General features: G+C 43.7%; 1 protein-coding gene across 1 annotated transcript in view; it reads left to right on the forward strand.

Moving 5' to 3' along the window:
* Positions 1–15,083, forward strand: part of SATB2 (SATB homeobox 2) — a gene marked incomplete at its 5' end in the record, with an annotated part of 73,401 nt that extends 58,318 nt beyond the window's left edge. Inside the window, one exon of the mRNA XM_010181402.1 lies at positions 13,971–15,083. Coding sequence (XP_010179704.1) covers positions 13,971–14,426 — 456 coding nt within the window. The remainder of the gene's footprint in view (positions 1–13,970) is intronic.
* Positions 15,084–16,118: the final 1,035 nt, after the last annotated feature.

The raw sequence follows: 16,118 nt of genomic DNA on the forward strand, positions 1-16,118 counted from the left end.
CCCCCCCCCCGAATGATTGAAAATACCCAAAGACTGTAATGTGTGCAGCAATGTGTTTTTTTCAGGGTTAGTATGCTGCGTATGTTCCATGTTTGTATGGACTTCTACAGGAATTGCAGATTGAAACAGGAAATGTTTTTGTGTGTATGCACTATTCTCACACATCAAGTATCCAGAAGTACAGTAGCACATATTTTTTCTCACAGTCATCTATGCTTGCAGTGTTTCAAAGAATATTCCAAAATATCTTGGCACAGACAAAGTGAAGCTGTTTGCAAGATCCCTGGCTGTGGAACAACAAAGGCTACATTCTCAACACACATCACACATGACTTTTATTAAAGTCTTAAACAAAAGTCAGATAATGTGTTTAGAAAATTGAACTTCACCATTTGTAATGCTGCTCACATTGTGAAAAGAAGTATCCCCTCTTGTCTCCTTTCCAATGTCTTTTCCCCAGTTCTACTCCCTTCTTCATGTTTCAAATTAGAAGGTAAAAATCTTATATTTAAGTGCAAGTAAATACATTTTTAAACCAGTAATTTGGGACTAAATCACATTGCAGTGCCTAACTTAAAAGGGTCTTGGTGTTCAGAAACCAAGGAATGCAACCACGTGTAAGGTGCCTCTGGTGGAGCATTCAGAAGTTTGAAACATCTAAAGTCATTATTAACCTCTTGCCATTACATATGGCAAAAAGGATGTGGTAAATCACAGAGTGTATCTTGGATATTACAGACCCAGCCATCTCATTAAGTTTGTGTCAGAAAACATTCCTTAATTTCCAGTTTGGACTAAATATAGTTTTATGCTATTTATACCGTAATAGTACAAAATAATGTTGACACCCTTGACTTTACTAGTTGCTTCTTCTCAAATGTATGGTTTGGATCTCTCCATTGTGCTCTTCCTAGGCCATGCCCATTTGATGTGCTGCACTTGAATCCAAGGCACGTGGGCAGGGAGGGTTGCAAAGAGCCCCCTTCCTTCCTGCCACAAGTGCCGTCACGTGGATCTTGAGGAAGGCGAGCATGTTCTGCAAACAGCTTAGTGCAGACCCCATGGTTGGTAGGGGCTTTTATGAGAGTTGTGTGGCTAAGTCTCTTGGTTAGGTCTAGAAAATCTTGGTCTTCTCAGTCTTATTCGTTAAAAGCTTGGCAGCCTGGATTTCTTTTTACTTCTTGGGATTTTGGTGGGTTTTAGATTTGAAACACGCAGACTGTCACAGCAGTCCCTTGTGCTACCGCAGATACAATGAGGAGTTGTGTCCTGGCCATGAGGAGTAAGAGCTGGCTCCTCTTTCCGTGCTGCATTGAGGGAAGCTGTGGTAGCAACTGTGAATCCATCCAGTTGTAGCAGGAAGGAAGAGACTTCACTGAAATTCCAGGACTTGACAGGCCCCATAAAAAGATCTGTCTGGACAGCACTTCACTACTTAAGTGCTAAGTTATTATTATTATTTATTATTTATTTCATTTTCTATTTTTCCTCTTACTGAACAAGCAGGAAATATCTTTGTTCTTTCATTTTAGAAGTGAAATAAATGTATTCCCTGCAGCATTTGAAATTTTAATAATCCATAATAAATAAAGTCTTATCTAATAACATAACTGCTTTCAATTGGCAACACGATCTCCTAGATGCATTGCAATGGCAGAAACATAAATAGTTGCAGACCCTGAAAGCCTACTTCCTATTTGCTAAATATACTTGGCTTGCTTTAAATTCCTTTGTGTGCAGTCATTAATACAATCCTCTTTGACAGCATTTAATTAAAGTGCTTTTCTCTATTAAATTCATTAAAACTTTTTTTTTATATACAACTGTTTCCCAGACACTGAATGTTAAGGACCTGTAGGCCTCTCTTTAAATAACTTCTCTCTCCGTGTTGTAAATTGTTAATTAAATTTAACTTAGACTGTTTAAAGATGGCTTGGAAAAGAAAACCAGATTTCAGGATATGGTCTCAATCATGTCTGATTTTTTTTAACACAATTTTTTCCATGTAGTTTTAGACTGCGTGTTATATTGTTTATGAATGTTGCTGTACTTTCAGCTGGAACCAAGAAAAGAAATACCCTAAAGAGCTCATTTTCCTCTCACTTCAAAAATTCGCATCTTTTTCGTGCAGTTTCTTAGCCTTAGAGTATTTGCATGGGGGGGTAAGGAGGGAGGAGCTGTTTAGCATTAATAGATTATTGACAGTTTAATGTCTTGGCAACTAGACAGCCCATAAGGTATAATAAACAGGAAGCTGTCTGATGTGAGCGCAGTCAATAGCGTATTCAATCAGAACCTTTCAGTTAATTGCTGGTTGACCTCAGAGATTTCCTTTAAGTGAAACTGTCCTTCGCTCAGATCTCATCTGGGTTTCGAGGTTTAATTTGAGAATGCCCTTTCCATATGGTAGCTTGCGCATACGTTCCTGGTTGGATTTTTGCTTTGCTCCCATGCACGACATTGCAGGAGCCAGTGTTTGCCCAGGGCTTTGCAAAAGGCGTAGACGTGCGCCATGTGTGTGCCACCCCTCCGAGAGCTGCAGGCGTGGATGGGGACATGCCATAGAGCTGGCCTGCCAGCGGGCACCGCCAGCACAGGTAGAGCAGGCAGGGTCAGGAACTGATGTCAGGGGTCTTTTCAAAGCAGCTGAGCTGTTTCTCAAAGTGTTTTGGGTGGAGATAGGCACGGCTTCGGTGTGTGGGCAGGCCCCATGGCACTAACGATACCTGACCCAGCTTCTGCAGGTGCTGCAACCCAACGTGGTGCCCTGGCAGAGGGGTTGGCACCACTGCACTCATCCCACCCGCAGGCACAGATTCCCCTGCTCATCTGCACAAGTGCAAACCAAGGATCATTTCTATTTAGTTTCCCTAATTTCTGTACTTAGCCATTCTAATTTTTTTGGCCTGCATATCTTGATGAGATTTAGATAAGCTACAAAGGCAAGTAGGCAGGAAACCACACAGGCAGTCCCTGACCCAGACTAACTGGAAACCATCTGCTGATTTGAGGAGGGAACCTCTATGGAAATCTGCTGTGTTTGGGTTTTTCTTTCTTTCCCTCCAACTGTTGACTTTGAGTGTGTGTGTTTTCCTTAAGTGAGACTGGGGGGGTCAGCTGTGGCGGTCCGTGTTTGCAGCAAACGGGTCTGGATTTCCTGATGGCCCTGAGTACTGCCCTGTGAAGGACATGCTTCTGCACCAGAGCGACTTTCATTTACATTTCCTTCAGTCAGGAGAATTTTTGTCTCTAGATCTTGCAGTGATTGTGTCTTTTAGCCACTTATCATGCATTCAGACTGTGGTTTGCTGAAAGGAGTGTTATTACTGATAGTCTCTAATTTTTCCCTGGTTTTGATTAATTTCTGTAGTTGTCTTTGTCCCTCTGCATCAAACTGCTTATGCCTTTTTAATGGCCTGATTAGCACTGGGGAAGCATTGCTGACTTGGAGTAATGTTATTCCTGGTGTTCCCTTGTTTAAACGGGATCAGGAGTAAGAATGCTGTGTTGCTCTGTTTGGGATCCATTGAAGTCCAGTTCAGAGCCCTGACTGAAGCAGGTTGTAAATTTTTGGGGTTCATGTGTGTTGGAAAGGTGAGGGGAAATAGTTTTGAGATGATCCCTCCTTTCTGAGAAGACTGAAGGACAGGAGAGGCTTGAAGAGAATGGAAAAAAAACCATGTTGAGATGGAACAGAACCGAGGTAGAAAGCCCACGGTACGTGTGTGCCCCTGGGGCCATCAGTGCAACACGCACGCTTCCCTCCCAGGTGTCTCTGGCCAGAATATAGTCAGAAGTACTTTCTGGTTTTATCAGACTTACTGGCCAAGCTACTAATCAGTATGACATAGACCAAAGGACTCCCACATGCAATAAAAATCATAAGCTTTATTGGATTTTGAGATAGGAAAGATTCCCATCCAGCTCCTTTTATAAACTGCATTACATTTCCTTCTTTCAGAGCTCCCATCAGTACAACCCTTTGTAAAGAGGTTGGTGAAGGAGGTACATGGGTAGATAGACAGCTATGAGCTTCTGTTCCTTGGGTGGTACAGCCTAGAGCTATAGAAGTGCTTGAGCTGAGTTTAAGGGATTGCTGACGTTTCTGAAACACAGAAAGAAAAAAAAATATTTAAATTATTATTTTCAGTTAAAATTGAAAAAAAAGTTTGTGGCAGTTTAGAGCAACATAATGCTTTAAAGGAAAATGGGAAGAATTTGAAGAGCAAAAGTACTGAATTAAAGCAACCAGAATATGCTGTTTCATTAAAAATGCCTTAACAACTAACTGCTTGAACTTTGTCAGAATATCCACACATACACACACACCCCCCACTGCCTCAGGCAAACCGCTTGGCACAGTAGACTTTGTTTAGGCAATACTTTGATGCCACTCAGTCTACATTTTTGACCAAAAGAAAGATTTCTGAATGAAAGATTCCACACAGTTCTAATCTTAATGAAGCAAAGAATGGTGTTTTGCATGTCAAGCAAAAGCCTGGGGCTCCTTGCACACAGACCTCCACAAGCTGCAGGCTTGTGTTAAGTGTGAGCTCACCTGTTAAGTGTGAGCAGACCACAGCAGGCACCGGGGAAGCCAGGATGGATCCCAGGGCTAGAAGAGTGTCGTCCTCTACTTTGTCCTAATCCTGCCTCACTGGCCATATATTAATCCATTTTATTAAAAATGAACAAAATACCTTTTTTTCCCCCCAACTGCATGTTTTCTGGTACTGTGAATATAAACTGCAGGTGCTGTTTACTTTCCGTAAAGCCTTTTTCTTCCAGTGTCCAGAATCTGTAAAATCGGTCCAGGTCAGAGTAGTGAGACATGCAGAGCACTCACACCAGTGCAGCTTCCTCAGTCTTCTGGATGTGCCCACCTTTTCCAGAGGGTAATCAGGAAGACAAAGGATTTCTGATCTAATTCTCCGAAGCCTCCTGTCCTCAGTGCCGTAATCTGTGCGGGAGGCTGTACTTCGGTCATTTGATTTTTATTTACCCAGTTTCAAGCTAAGGGTATAATAAAGCACATTATGCCAGTTGCATGTGTGGTAATGCTGGATATTTTGCTTTTTACCATGGTAGTTGATTATAATGCATTTTTTAAGACTTGCTTTCTAAAAAAAGGAATATTTATACTTTTATGTGTTTGATTCACACAGTATAGTTTGCTCAAGTCCTGTTATTAAGTGCATTGGTGGTTACGTCTAGAAAGCAAAAAACATGCTGAGTAGTGTTTTATCAGCACAGATCTACTATTTTCACTAACCATAACAGTCAGGTTCTCCTGACTTGTAACTGCCCCCATTGTAAAAATTAGCAGTACAGTTGGGTATTCCTGGAACCCCAAATAGCCATCTGTAAGGACCTAAAACAGTTTGATGGGACAAATAATTACCCCCCACCCCACCCCCCCGAGAACCCAGTGTCTAATCCAAACATATCCTTCCTGAAATAATGCAGTGCCTACTCCTGATCTGAGTAACTGGAAAACAACGTGATTATAGTGGCGCCATTCGTGCCACAATGGTTAGGGGTTTAGAGCTTGACCTTAAGCATGGCTCTAGGTTGGGGCTTGTCAGGGAAGATCTTGCTCACACTGCCCACAAAGACTCCTCTGATTTTCGAAAGAAAAGGAGAAAATTTGTAGTGTTAATTAGACAAGAAAATGTAGAGGATACCAGAAGTATTTTGTCTGCAGGAACGCAAACCAAAAAGCCTTTTGTTGCTTCCTTAGTTCCTGTGGCATTCTGCCAGCTCCTCATTAGGATTAGCAGAGTTGGGATACGCAAACTCAGCATCAACCTGAAATCTTTGACAGACCCCCACCTTCCTCCAACCACAACCAGGCTCAGGCTCTGTTTGGAAACTGCCAAGCAGGGCTCTGTGCGCCATAGCACCCTGGGGTGCCTTGCTAGGGCTGCAAGAGAAGGCATGGAAGAGGCAAATCAGAGGGTCACAAAGCTCATGGTCTTGTTTTGAAGAAGGCAAGTGTTAATTGGCAGCCTTTGTGGCCCTTGATGTGCACACAGATGTTGAAAGTCCCCCTCGAGCATGACTCCAGTTAGTATGACCATGCAGAAGGGCAGCATGAACATTTACAGGGCTGCTGCTTTTTCCCGTGCAGGGGAGGCTGTGTTGCTACCAGAGGTTTCAGGCAAGAGAGGCTCGCATGGCTCTACGAGGCTGGCAGAGCCCTGTAGCAGCAAGCCAGCCGCTGTGCCAGCTGTGCTGGCCGTGCCCCATCCCAGACAATGGAGCCATCCATCACCAATGCCTTCAGGAGGGAGTCTGCAGCGGCGTTGTGCAACGCTTCCTGGCTGCGTTGGCCTCTCTGTCACCAGCGGCCTGGTTTGTGCCAGCAGAAGCCAGAATGAAGCTGGCCTGCTGTGTATTTCTGCAGTAGGTATGTGCCGGCTCCACCTGCGGGCTGCGTATGACTTGCTGACAACCCTCCCAGGCTGCAGCTAGGCTTTCAAGAAAGAGATATCCACTGCTGGCCACGGTTACTATGCAGTAAACCTAAGAATCTGGCTTAAACCAGCCAAGGATGGGAAATTCAGAGCTAATCCACTAACATTCATCAGCATGAGCTCATTTATGCTGCCTCATAAAATCAGCCAGTTCTCAGGCACTTGCACAGCAATGAAAGTTGGGCCTGTGCTCTTGTGGGAAGAGTTGAGTTAGAGTTTGAGGGAGAGCAGTTACCCCAGGAAACACCAGGACACTGCTCTGCATTGTCAGAGTTTTGTGATTTATTTTTTTAACATTATACAGACAAAACAGTGGCTATTGTGTAGGCACGTGCTGTCTATTAAGAGAGATCAGGAAAGGGAAATAAACCACGCATTACTGAAGAATAAGATCATGATTGTGGTCAAATGATGGCAGAAGTTTTTTTTCTCTTTGTCAAGCTGATTTGTAAACATTCTTCAAACAACTGTGCAGACAGCAGTGCCACGGCTTCTTGAAAGGAAAGCAAAGACAGGGAAGGATTCCTCCACACAGATGTTTTACGGTAACCTTAGACCTGTCCAGAAGTTATCTGGTCATCTCCAGTTGTCACTGCGAGCTATGCCGCACATGTAGCCTCTTAGCAGCACAGTGTAATCAGGCTGTAATTTATATTTTATCTCCAGTGATGATAGCTCTTTAAAATGTTCTGTGGTGTATTTGCTCTTTGATGCGTGCTAAGCTCCTGTTAGCATTAATGGGAGCAGTGTGTGCTGGGGAGGCAGGGGGAGTTACCTTCCCCCTGTCTTCAAGTCAAGATTAATTGTGTTTTGCTAATACTTATGCTTATCACTTTGTGTTGGGTGGCAAAAGCAATGCACAGCTGAATGTTCTGTTTTGGTTTGGGTTTTTTTCTTCCTGTTGGCTTTTTTGTCTCCTTTTTGACCATTTTTGAGTCAGTCCTGGAGAAGAACTGCAGGATGAGGCCTCTATTTTGGAGACTGGGTGTTTGTTCAGTGTCTTGCCATGTTTGCAGATCACGGACTATTTCCTGCCCTTAAGCAAGGCAACTGCTGTAGAGTAAAGGGAAGCATGTGGCAAGTGTGCTCCAAAGACATTGAAATGAATCACTTCAACCTGCTCACGTTCCATCCTGGAGACCAAACTTGCTTTTGACTTTTGATTTGCTGTGGGGCTCGTGTCTCTCCTCACAGTTCTCTTTGACTCCCCTTCTGCAAGGCTCAGAGAGTGACTTGTACCTCAGAGCTGAGAGATTCAGGACACAGGGTTTGTCTGATCCAATATTCTGGCTCTGATGGTGGCCAGCTGCAGATGATGGGTGGGAGGAAAGGCCTGAATATTTGGGGGATTTATTAACTCTGTGACTGCTTTCTCTTTGCAGCTGAATAGGACCCAGGGCTGCTGGGTTACAAGTTGCTGTAGCCACCAGCTCTGGTTGGCTGATTTGGTCTGGCTTGCATGAGACGGGGTACATCGTATCAGAAACATGTATTATGATTATCTCTCATAACGGTGTTTACACTCGTGAAGCAATTACTAAGCTGCATTGGAAAATGCACAGGATATGTGGCTAACGTTTGAGCTACAAAATTAAAAGAAGCTCGGTCTGAAGTTAGATGAAAGTGAACATATTTATCCATGTTAGACTTCCTACCATTTTGCACGCTCATATTGATTTCTTTTGACACGGTCTTCTTTTATTGAGTACCATATATTTTTTAAATCCCTTACCGATAACAGTACCTGCTAAGGGCAATTGTAAAAGGAAACTAAAGTATATTAAACCTGCCTGGAGTCAAAATGTAATCTAACACCTGTAGTCTGCAATTTGTCATCACTTCATAGATACGTTTTCTTTTTTAATAACAGTTTTGGATTTTCCTGAGTTTTGACCTTAGGATACTGTATAATCCAAGAAAAGCAAGGAAACTCAACCACAGTCTTTAACACAGCTTTATGGTGTCAAGGTGTGAAATCACCACTGTGAGAATGAGCCCAAAGAAAATACTTCATTCGAAGCTGCAGTGTTTACTTAAATGAATATATTTTTGCAAGGAAAAAAAAAGAGAGTGGGCTAACAACCACATTTTTAAGAGGAAAGAAATGAACACAGGTGCAGATTGTAACTTCTGCTTGTTTCTTGTACAGACATTCCTGGGAAACCTGTAAAGTGTCTTGGCACAGTGATTGTGTCTAATTAATGTTCTTACTCCTCTGAGCCCTGGACTGGGAGGCTGTCAGGGTGCAAGCCTCTTTATGGCAGCAGCTTGCCCTGTTCTCTCCTTGCACGTTTCTGTGTACGAAGATAAGCTGTGAGAGACTGGGAGTAGGGAGTGTAAAGCTTTTTGAATAGATAATCTCCCGCAGATTATTCCTGTAAGATCTGCTAAGAGGAACTGACAGTGCACCCTTTTGGTGTAAGATTTCTTTGCAAGGTGATGGAGGTTGTCTTGTAAGTAAACTCTTCATGTGATAGCTAGGCACTGCCTGGGACCTCTTGGCTTGCAGAGGTGAAGTGTTGCAAATTCCAGCTACAAGTCTCAGAACAACACAGCTGAGCACCTTGTTTTGGCTGGTCTATGCCCTCCCTTTGACTTTAGCTTGGGAAGGGTCTTTTCCAGCGGGCTTGCTTACATGAAGTACGTAGTGAATCTGTTTTTGCATTGAGTCAAACTGCTGGCAAATCCTGCTGACTGGCATTGAATGCTTGTAAGGGCTGTAATTGATGACTGGTGTTAGACCAAACACAGGTACTGGAACTATGTTTTGTAAAGTGTGGGTGTCTCTGGTTTTTATTTTGGGCTCCTTGAGCAGGCTGAAAACTTGCTGTCCTTGGTGTGAATTAATACTGGCCAGCACACACCATTTGAGGTACGTGTTGGTGCTCGCTCTGTCCATGAAGGCGACATCTGTTGGACATGGGCAGTCTCTGTTGCTAATGCAGTTTTGTCTTCCAAGAATGTAATACTTTTGGTGTTTCTTATAGTAGAGGGGCATCTCCAGCAAAACCCATTGGAAAGGAGCTCTCATGACTAATCCTGTCCGCAAAGGGAAGAGCAGAACCACGCTACAAAACAAAAGAGCTCCGGGTTTTCATGTAGAAATGCAGTTCCTGTTTCCGATCTGCTGCAGTGGCTGCACAGACAACAAAAGGTGGCATTTCACGTTGTCAGCTGGTGCCTCGCTGCAGTTGGTGCCTGAGCGCTGGTCCCCGCATCAAGCGTCCTGCTTGGCTCCCCTTAGCAACTTGCCGTCTTCATGTCAAGTTCTAGCTAGAAAGTGGGTAGAAATGGAAACAGGCATCAGTGGGACAGCAAATCCAGCCAAAATTAAATACGGTGCAGACACAGATGGCAATTACATGACATTCACCATTCAGTTTGGGTTCGCTCACCTCTCTTTGCTGTGGGAGCGTGCCTGTCCCAGTCTGCCAAAGCCAGGTTTCTCCTGCGGGAGTGTCCTGAGACGTGGAGAGTGGATATGTGTAAAACAGTGCGGTGATCCCTTCCCCCCAATAATTCTTGGCTTTGGATTTTGAAAAGACCACAAACCCTTAGCTTATTACAAGTAATCCTGATCACTCCCATAATGATACACTACATTATATACTCTCCTAAACTTAATCATTCAATATCTCACTTCCTTCCCTGTAGGCATGTACTATTATATTTTACACATGGCTTCCAGCTGGTTTTCATTGTGGCCTTCAAATCATATTTCAGTACAGTGCGATTTAAGACCAGTCACTTTATCTCTTAAAGTCAGCTTCCATCATACTCGTTTTCTTGCAAGTTTTCTTGCTGGTTAATTTGTTTGAAACAATGAGTTTGTCTGCGAGGTTAATGTCTACCTGAATGAACCTCCCTAAAGCAGCATCTTCCAAAGCCGTTCTGTTCTGAAACGCTGCAAAGGCAGCCATGCCTGTGGAGTTTAAAAATGAAATCTCTTGAAGGCATAAAAACAAAGAAGTCCTGTGGGCATGGAAGGAAATCTATACCTTCACATTTGATTTGAAAGTAGATGGGGAGTCGGTGAGGAGGGAGGGAGGGGAAGGGAAGTCAGCTCCAGATGGTGGTGGCTCTGGAGGAGGAGGCTGCCCCAACTGTGGCTAAGGGGTGGTGGGAAAGGGCATGGAGGAAGGAGAGGGAAAGGGGGACACGGTGCACCGATGCTAGGATGACTTTTTGGGGAAAAGGAAAGCTGAGCATGGCCATTGTTTTTACCCCTTTTCTCTGAAGCCCACCGTACGTGTGGTGTTTGGTGGTCGGTCAGACCATCATTTGGGAGGCTGAACAGCACTGACCCAAAATCTGAAGTGCTGTGGCAGGGTGTGCACAGCAGTGTGTCCACAGAACTGTGGATATTTTACCTGCAGATTTAAGGGCATAATAATGACCCAAAATCTGAAAATTAGAAACTGCCAAAAATGGATAGTTTCCTCTATGAAGCTGTGGCATGCAGTGCTGGACATGAAGGAAGCAAATTGCCCAAATCGACCACTATGTTTTACAAATGTAGTTCAAAGCAAATATTTAACAAAAAGGTAGTCACATTTCATATTGTATGATCTGCCTCAACAGTTGATCTGTATCCCGTAGAAAAGCATGCTCTTTTGTATTAAATAGCCCATATTATTGGAAGGAAATGCAAAACTGATCACAGCCTAAACCTGAAGGAAATTCTGTGCATTTATCCATCTCTCTGTATATGGGTAATGTTGTGTCACTGAAAAATATTGTGTACTGAAATCCTTTGTTAATGCCACTGGAAATCCAAAGCAAGCCCCCAGAAGTGAGTGAAATGATGAGATTTATCTGCTATGAGAGTAGCATTAGATTTTTGTGTTATTTAGGAAAACAGTAAGTCAAATAAAATACAATCTTTTTCTAATATTTTACACTGATAACCCCTGGAGAGGTCACTCCAGAAAAGGAAGGGTTAAGTGAAATTATTCTTTCCCTCCTGCTCTCAGCCCTCTCTTTGGTTGATTGCTTTATAGATGCTGTAGGCATCTCTTCATCTCCTTCAAATTAAACATTTTACTGCTGCTGATCCTGTATTGTTGGATTTTTTTCATCATTATATTTGATTGGAAGTCTTGTAACATTTTTCAGGCTGGATCGTTTCTCATGCTATTTGTCAACTGAAAAGGGGAAAAAAGCCACTTCCAACTCGAGCAAGAATGAACTGAGTAATTTGCACTCTTTCTGGATGTGTTTCTATCTCTGTTAGCTGCTACTTGAATTCAGCTTCTAATTAGCAATGCTACTTGAGGCTTTTCATATGACGCTGTCTGTAATTTCCCTGGCAGTTTATTTGTGGTGTTAAACCCTTTTCTTTTTGGCTGCTCTGGGCCTTACAGTGTCAGAGGCCAGGACCAGAGGGCACAACAGAGTAGATAATGTAGGTAGGGCCTGGGTCCTTGGCCAGTGTCAGTGATCCTGGCTCTGCTGCAGTCAGTGCTGCCTGCCAATGTAGGTGTGGATCCGGCCCTCGTCTGTAACCCCTCTATTTGGAGAAGTCAGTCCCTCTCTTTGACAACAGTCTCCGGACAAAGAATGAAATCCTCAAAGAGCAGCTGAGATTCCGTTCACTGGAACATTATACTCTCTTATTACAAGAGAGATAATAAAACATAAACCAGAACATCCATCATTGCCGTTTGAATTTCTCCTTTCCCCAGCTCCTCGGTTAGCTCCATTTCGATGACACCCTGAGTATTTACGTGCTTGGGAGGAAAATGAATTGATTGGCACCAAAAAACATTTTCAGCGCTTCTGCCCACCAGCAGCTCTTGCCAGGAGTGTGGCAAGCCCTTCCTGTCACCAGGGGTGACACCTGCTTTTAGCCGACAGTGAGGAGCTGCCCTGAAGCTGCCTCCTTATCCGGGTGCTTCCCGTCCCTGTCACGAGCATCGCTCCGTGGCTGCGGCAGCGGTGCCTCGCACTGCAGGCGTGGGGACGTGGCGTGGGGTCTGTGGCGGGACCGCCTCTGCCATCAGGTGCAGCAGGGGAAGGGCAGTGCCGGGCTAGACAGCAGGACGAGCCGTCTTCACAGCGTGTCTCCCAGGTTTGGCTCCTCGGCCGCAGTGGCTCGGGACTTCAGTGTGCCGTTCAAAACCTGTGACTGCAGAGCGCTGCTGTTGTAAATTACTGCGATGGCAACATTTGATGAAAGAAATGAATAAAGGGCTTTTCAGCACAGAGCCTTTTTATTTATTTGCATAACAAGCTGATATTCCACAGTGGTCTTCCCCCTTGCAGTAATAACTGCTCCGTTTGTGTGTAAAATTCAGTGCAAGTTCTCAGCACAGTTCCATTATTTATCCTTATTTTTTTCCCTTTAGAGAGCTTTAATGTAGGGTTGATTTTCTGGATGTTACCGTTAGCGGCAAAGACATTTTCTTTTTGGTTGAAGAGCCAGAATTCCCTCTTATTTGTGTTATCCATATTGATTTTGTTAGCTCTGTAATGTTGAGTTTTAATAATTATTTCCCTGCATCTGAAGAAACCCCTGGGCAAATACGGCCCTCAATCCTGTAGGGATTTTTGCCAGTAATCTCTCTTGTATAGATTTGGTTTTAAAGAAAGCATATGGAGCGCCTCTGTATTTCTAACAATTCAGAGCAGGTATTTTTCCCCTGGAATAAGGGCTGCACAAGGCCCTTTCTTAGTAATTTTAAGTGGCTGTTAGGAAGATTAAGAGCAACATATGCTTTCTTTAAACTTGCCGAAAAGGAGATACTGCTGGTGAAAATCTGTTACAAGACTGAACACTGTGTTTGCCCAGAGGGTTTCTCAGATTAGAGGGATACAATTATTTGAACTCAGAACTCCTCAACTAGTGAAATTAATACAGATGTAATACAGAGAAGTCTGTTAGAGAGACACATTGAAGCCAGCTCTGCAGAGCAACGGAACTGGCTACAGTGTCACTCTTCATAGAAGGGAAACCTTAACAAAACTCGGCACCTTAATTACTGATTTTTTTTCCATAAAGCAGCTGTGATGGATTTTAGTGCCAAATCATTATTTATGATAAAGTAGCACCTGACAGTCCTACATGTGGGAAGCTCTGAGTCTCCAGCCTAAAGAGACGAGAGAAAATGAGGAGGGGGGAGAAGAGGGAGAATGACTTCTCTGAGAGGGGACAGCTGGCCAGTCATCGTGACCACACGACTGTAATACCTTTTGACTTAACTTTTATTTTGGCTATTTTATATTTCTTTTTATTACCTACATTTTCTATTTCTTATTTATTTTGCGGTTTTATATTTATTTTATTTTGTTTGGTTTTTGTATCACTTTCTCCTTTCAGCCTGCAGTTTCTGGTGCTGCCATCTCACAGGTCAGAATGGTAGTGGGAAATTAATATTACTACTTTTCTTCACCAAAACAAAGTAGGCCCTATGTAAAGAGCTATACAAGTGCCCTGATCTCAGGCGCCGAGGGGGTCAGTCTGTACATGAAGTCTGTGTCTGTTTGGTCTCGTAGGTGCTGCACAGACAGCAGTCCCAGCCTGCGAAGGAGAATTCCCCACCGAGAGAAGAGGCTCCTCCTCCACCCGCTGAGGACAGTTGTGCCAAAAAGCCGAGATCCCGTACCAAGATCTCCTTGGAAGCTCTGGGTATCCTTCAAAGCTTTATCCACGATGTGGGTCTCTATCCTGATCAGGAAGCCATCCATACCCTGTCTGCTCAGCTGGATCTCCCCAAACACACCATCATCAAATTCTTCCAGAACCAACGTTACCATGTAAAGCACCACGGGAAGCTAAAAGAGCATCTGGGGACAGTAGTTGACGTGGCAGAGTACAAGGATGAGGAGCTGCTGACGGAGTCAGAGGAGAACGACAGCGAGGAGGGCTCTGAGGAGATGTACAAAGTGGAGCCCGAGGAGGAAAACCTCGACAAAAGCAAGGCGGCTCCAGCAGACATCGACCAGAGATAATGTGAGATAGGAGTGCAGAAAGCAATACATTGATCCAAGGATTTTCTGGTTTTTATTTCTAGTTTTTTTTCTCCTTTTACTTTTTGTTTGTTTGTTTCCGTTGCACATGATCCATGTGCAAACCGAATGAATTCAGCGTTGCCCGATCAGACATCGCCTTGACACAGAAACTCGAGTGTTACACTTCCCGCATTTGACTGAAGTAATCATTGTAATCACATAGGATTATGCCTTCATTAATCTTGCACTTATGAAAGGGACATCTAGCAAGTAAATGGGAAGAAAAGGTCCTATGAAATCAATGAAGGAAATTTGACAACTTTGTGTATATATATATATATATTTACATAAAATATATATATATTAAAATTGCATGGGACGGAACTTTACAACCTGAAAGTATAGACTGTGAAATGAGTTCTTTAAAGATGAGACTTGTTTATGTATTAAAACCACTTCACAATGAGTTGCTTTGGCTTTTTGATAAACTGCCGCCTGCTCTCAGGGTGTGGTGACTATTTTTGAATTCCTATTTATTTTCTATGTTTATCCCTGATTTTTTTTTTTTATTATTATTATATGGCTTCCTATCTGGCAACTTGATGGGTAATTTTTGAGGTATGTATTTAAAGACGTAAATCAACACTGCCAAAAAAAGAAAAGAGGAAAAAAAGAGAGAAAATGGAAAAACAAATCAGGGCACCTTAAAAAGAAAACTAGTAAGTTAAAGTACTTTAAACACAATGCACACTTAAGCGGATACAGCATGTTCCACTCTCCAGACAGTCCTTTCTGTAGTGAACAGATGAATTTTCATGGGATTCAGAACGACGAAAACTGAAATTCAGAGCAGAGACTTGTCCATTAACGAGGTCTTTATAGAAAGAGAAGAAAGATAACGTGTTGAGATTTGATGTATGGAATTCATACCACGAACCACATTTTACTGTGGATTTTATTTACGTGTTCTCTGTTCCAGATCTTAAAATTTATAAGCTTCCTTCTTCTTGTTGCTTTTTGTTCATACTGAGGTGAAACACACACACACACAAACACACACACAGAGAAGTGTAAAGTTGCATTGGGACACAAAATGTCACAATCCCAGCAATCCTGTCCAGGCAGATCGCTGACAGATCGAGGGTTTGCGTTGCTGACTTCCCGTTCGCCCTGCTCGCTGGCCTCCCCCGTGTTTCTGTTTTAGCTGGGCTTCCTCCGTGTCCTGCGTTTCGTGCCAGTGAAATGAAGTGTTTTCGGCTGCGTGCCCCCCAGGCCATAGCCCACCTCCAGCGCACGGCATCCGAGGCAGGGGCGCTTTCCAGCCGCGGGGGCTGGGGCGCGAGGCCCTCCACACCCATCCACCTCCTGCCGAAGGGTCTCACAGCGACCCAGCTGGCGGCTGCGCCACGTAAAGCAGAGCCGACCCTGACTGACTCTCCAATGGCACGAGCACTAAGGCTGCAATCTGCTATAGCGCCCGCCCGCTCCCCGGCATCGTGTCGAGAGAGACACCAAGTAGCATTTACGTTTCACTTCCTTGCAGGTTTCTGAGACAAGACCTCACCTTTGCTGCTCTTGCAGCCGGATTGATTTCAGCTGCCTGTTCAAACCGCAACCATAACCGTACCAACAAGGCTCCTGGGCTTTTTCTTCCTTTTTTCACATGGGCTTTTCATGTAACCCTGACGAAGA

Source organism: Mesitornis unicolor, unplaced genomic scaffold (genome assembly GCF_000695765.1).
Source record: "Mesitornis unicolor isolate BGI_N332 unplaced genomic scaffold, ASM69576v1 scaffold14753, whole genome shotgun sequence".
Lineage (NCBI taxonomy): Eukaryota > Metazoa > Chordata > Aves > Mesitornithiformes > Mesitornithidae > Mesitornis > Mesitornis unicolor.